This window comes from Hipposideros armiger, unplaced genomic scaffold, assembly GCF_001890085.2.
Source record: "Hipposideros armiger isolate ML-2016 unplaced genomic scaffold, ASM189008v1 scaffold_170, whole genome shotgun sequence".
Taxonomy (NCBI): domain Eukaryota; kingdom Metazoa; phylum Chordata; class Mammalia; order Chiroptera; family Hipposideridae; genus Hipposideros; species Hipposideros armiger.
In genome coordinates, this window is record NW_017731520.1 from 1,818,722 (window position 1) to 1,823,345 (window position 4,624).

General features: G+C 38.5%; 1 protein-coding gene across 9 annotated transcripts in view; it reads right to left on the bottom strand.

Annotated features, from left to right (window-relative positions):
* Positions 1–6: 6 nt before the first annotated feature.
* TPD52 (tumor protein D52) overlaps positions 7–4,624 on the bottom strand; it is a 258,416-nt gene continuing 253,798 nt past the window's right edge. For all 9 annotated transcript variants that reach the window (XM_019651955.1, XM_019651954.1, XM_019651946.1 and 6 more), the window contains one exon: positions 7–375. In XM_019651955.1, the coding sequence (XP_019507500.1) occupies positions 256–375 (120 nt within the window). In that variant the 3' untranslated portion in view covers positions 7–255. The remainder of the gene's footprint in view (positions 376–4,624) is intronic.

Genomic DNA, 4,624 nt, shown 5'->3' on the forward strand with positions numbered 1-4,624 from the left:
ATTCTAGTGAGGGTCCCCAGGTACTACCCGTGTTTCCTAAATAAAGGGCCTTAAATGCACATGAAAGGGTATCGTGTTGCCCAGGAACAGAGGTGAAGATACTTTTGTTTAATCCACAGACTGTTTGGTCAGAGGAATAGGTAAAGCTACATAAAAGCCCATGGGGTGGAAATTCACAGCAATGAGTGTTGACAAGATGCGCCCAGATCTCGCGCGCAGCATCTGGCAGTGGGCAGCCGAGCAAAGGTGGGATTCTCACGCACTGTCCTGTGTGCGCTCAGGAAATGCCTCCGTGGCAGTGGTGCTAGCGTTTGCGGTCGAATTCAAGACTTCTCCAAAGTCACCGCCGGCAGGCTTGGGTCCCCCTACTTTAGACTTGAAAACAAGTTCAGAAAGGAAAAGACATCATAAACTTAAAGACATAATAAAACATAAACTTAGCTGACTCTGCATAAAGTCAGTCCAATTTTTGGACTTTGAAGAGCAAATAAATTAGGAACACTATAGCTGTGATTATTGTATAGGTAGGGAATTCAGTACCGTTGTAATGTTTAGTGCACTTTAATAGAAAAACGCAGTCTTCCTGCTGAAATAGGTTGGTAAATTCTGCCCCTCATTCCCTAGCCTCCCCCCCCCCCCCCCCCCCCCGCATCTGCTCATTGTCCTCAGGGAGATTTGAAGAATTCTATAAGGTCTGTGATTCTAAAACACGGATTGGATTCTCTTAATATTTGGGTAACTTTGTAGTCCAACAGAGTGAGCATTCAGCCACACTCACTCATGAAATATAATTGAGTAGGACAATGGACAGCAACCAAGGAAAGCAATATGTATTGTTACAGTGTCAGCTTTCTAACCCATTGTTACTTTAGTGTGGTGCGATGAACTGCAGACTCCATGTCACCTGGGAGCTTGTGAGACATGCAGTCACAGACCTGCCTGCCCCCCTCCACCTGCAGAACTGAAATCTACACTTCAATAAGCTCTCCTGGTACTTCCCACACACCAATTTACCTGGCCTGAAATTGTCAATAAACACGTGTCTGAATGAATATATCTGCCTTACATTTGTACAATATTTTATGCTTTCACAGTCCTTGCACATGTCACTTCATGCTTAACAACACTGATGTATCTATGCTCTCTCTGTTCCAACTCAAATTACTGACCAAAAGGACAGGTGACTAACAGTAAGAAACCAGTCAGTGCAATCACAGTAGGTCTAACTTGACCTTGATCTTAGCTCAATCTTCACTGGCCAGAGACTCAATTACAACTGCACTCTAGTTGAAAGTTTCTCTCTCATTCTCTGGTTTTCCATCCAAAATCTTTTGAATTGTTTGAAAAATTTGCATAATTTTTATATTTCTTAAATTTTAAAAACACTCCTAATTATTTAAAAAAATTTTAAAACTTCTTATAATTCAGCGTGTCTAAAACTGAACTCCGCCCCATCATAAGTGGTCCCTTTTCTATTCTTTTTTAAGACTGAATGGCAGCCGCACCTACCTAGCTGTCCCAGTCAGGTCCCTGGTAGTTATCCTTGACCTGTCTCCCTCCTGTTCCACATCCAATCGATCACTAACTTTTTGTCATTTCTTATTTCGAAACATCTCTCGACTTTGTCCCACCGGCGCTACCTTAATTCACTACACTGTCGTTTTGGGCCTGGATTATAATTCTGAACAGTGTTTTGTTTTTCTTCCCTGCTTCTGTCATTTAAAAAGGATGCACTTAAAAATAAATGACTCACTTACCATTCTGAAAGACTGACTACATCTGCATTTTTAAGTTGATTTATGTAAAACACTTAAGATCTTAGTTTTGATCCTTAANGTTAAAGTGAAAGATACTACCCACTTAAAAATATCCCAACAACAAAATTGTGTTTGGTTTTTACTGTGTGCCAGGAAAACCGCCACATTAAAATAACCTCACTGCCAGCCAAACTGAGCAACATCAAAATGTCCTATGAGAGTTGGCAAGAATTTTAGTTGCCAAATAGCATTTATCTAAGTATGAAATCCTGTCAGGTGACAGGCACATGCAGGCCTTGCCCTCTGGTGGCTTACAAACTATGAGTGAGTTATTGTGGCTTATTTTGATTTGAGTTCAGAACAATACAAAAATAGTGAAATGTAAGGTTTGCAGGTTTACTTAAAAGTGATAATGCTTTATATTAACTATAACCCAATATGGTCTCTATAATTAATCCAGTGACAATGGGACAGTCACTAATTAATGGCCAAATGTCCCCTCACTAAGGGTAAAAATCTGATTTTGCATCTGGGTCTTAAGAACTATGGAGAAACATGTGATCCTGCCATACAGCCTCATGTAGCGTTTGTAAGTGACAACAAATAGTCACTTACAAATGCCCTGAGGTGGTCAGCATGTGGCCTCCTCAGCTTTGTTGATACACTGAATCTATTTAGCTGCTTATGGTTTTTTCCACATCCAGGACGTGAAGGGTCAGGAGAGGAATAGTCCTGCCTTTCCTCAACAGACAGGCAATACACACAAAAGGACCCATGCCCAAATTACAGAATTTTTATTGTTTTCAAATCCTATACAAAAGAAAAATAGTGTGCATTTCTTGATTAACAAATCCAGAAATAGTGTTTGCAAATTAAACATGCCTTTTCTTTTTTTCAATAGTTTCTTTGAGTTTCTAAGATGATAATCCAGTGAGTTCCACTCTCTTCCATTGATTACTTTGTTCTCATGAGCATAAGAATTTTTGCTTATTTCCCACAAACTCCATAAACAAAGGCCATTCATTTGTAAGAAGGGGACAGTCTCGGGTTATTTTCTTCTCTGACACTTCCAGAATCTTTGAATATCTATGAGTTTGCTCTCAAGTTGCTGTTTTCTTATAGCATCAAACAGAAAACACAATAGAGTGTTAACTGTGAGTTCAAAACGTTGACTCTTCCACAAAGACCATTTTGAATAATATTTCTAAATCCACGTGTATTTTTCTAAATTCATCCTCTCTACTGTTGACTACTTCTTTTAAGAGGCAGAGTACTTTACAATAGATTAAATCATTTTTAGATTAAGTGATTTCTCTGATTCTTTTACAGCGATCACCAACACCCACAAACACCCATCCCATTTTCCACTCCTATTTCTATTGAGTTGTCGGAAAAGTCATGACGTATTTTTTCTATGTTTTTTCTATGTTGCAAAAATGTGTCATGACTTTTCCGACAACCCAATATTATTTATCCCCATAAACTAAAGAGATTTGAGGATAGTTCACTCAACTAAAAAAATTGCCATCTTACTCCATTTTGCCTTGTTGAAAAGATAATAAAAGGGCAGGACGCTCAAGAAACAATGTGATAAAGAGACGCTGTGATAAAAAATTGAAAGACTACATAGTTGGTAGAAAAATATAACTTAACAGTTATGCTGAGTAACCACAACATTTCTATTAAAAAATTTCTACAGCTCCACTCCTTTGGGACAATGCTTCAATGACCTTTGCCTTAAGTCCTCTCTAAAGAAATAATCTATGTTAGTCTGATTTCATGAAGCAGTGTGTTAAAGCAGATGACTTTAAAAATGCCTTTTTTTAAAGCATAGGACACCAGTTGATTATTCAGTACAACAAGCTGTTTCCAGACCACTGGTCTCATAATGAATACTGAGCACCCCCCTCCCATGATTTTCTCCCTTTCCTCCCGACCAATGTTCATTCCCAGAATTTTGCTCCCATGCTTCAAAACCGAACCAAACACCATATTTAAGAAGTGTTTACGAATTTAAGCTGTCCATCCATCTTCTATCCAGTAATTTTATATTAATTAGTCATGCAATTATTTATGTGTAATTAGTTATTTTGAGGGGAGGTGAAATGCACTCTTTCCAATTCATTGGCATGGTACGTTGAAAGAAGGAATTTTTTTGTATGACCACAGTCCGTTTTAATAATTCCATTGACTATGGATGTTAAGTCTTCAAAACAAAATACAGAGCACTAGAAGTACAGTAACCTTGGAATGGTGAGTAATTGTATGCATGACATACATACAGAGACTTATAACCCACTGTAAGGCCATCCTTACAAATTCAGTAAGGGGCTCCAGATAACGCTCCCGATGAAATCGCCCCTCGTGGCACTTAAACCATTTACTTTTGATGTGGTCTTGTTAAGACATTGTTGCATTGTTCTATATGGCTGTTGCTACTTCTAGTTCTCTTCAAGGAAAAGTGTGGTAAATTATATTATAATGAGCATTGGCAGGTGACCTTAAGAGCCCTTAATTCTAGTCCCGACTCTAACTAATCCTGACCTCAAGCAAGCGAATTTAATGTTAATTTGGCTTCCTCATTTGTAAAACCAAATTGGTAGACCGTGTGTTAAATTAAGAAAGTGCCGTGTGAAGTTAACTATTAAATATATCAGTAGCAACAGGATTACTAACACCCCAGCTCTTAGAATTCAGTAGATGTATGATGATGTTATCCTACCTCAGCCAGATGGCAAATTCCTTGAGGATTGTGACAACAGGTATTTTGGGACAAATCATAGTTTTTAACATATGAGTTTGTTTCAGCCGACTTCAAGTTATGCTTAATTCTCTGCCTTTGGTAGAGCCTCCGACGCATCAGTGAG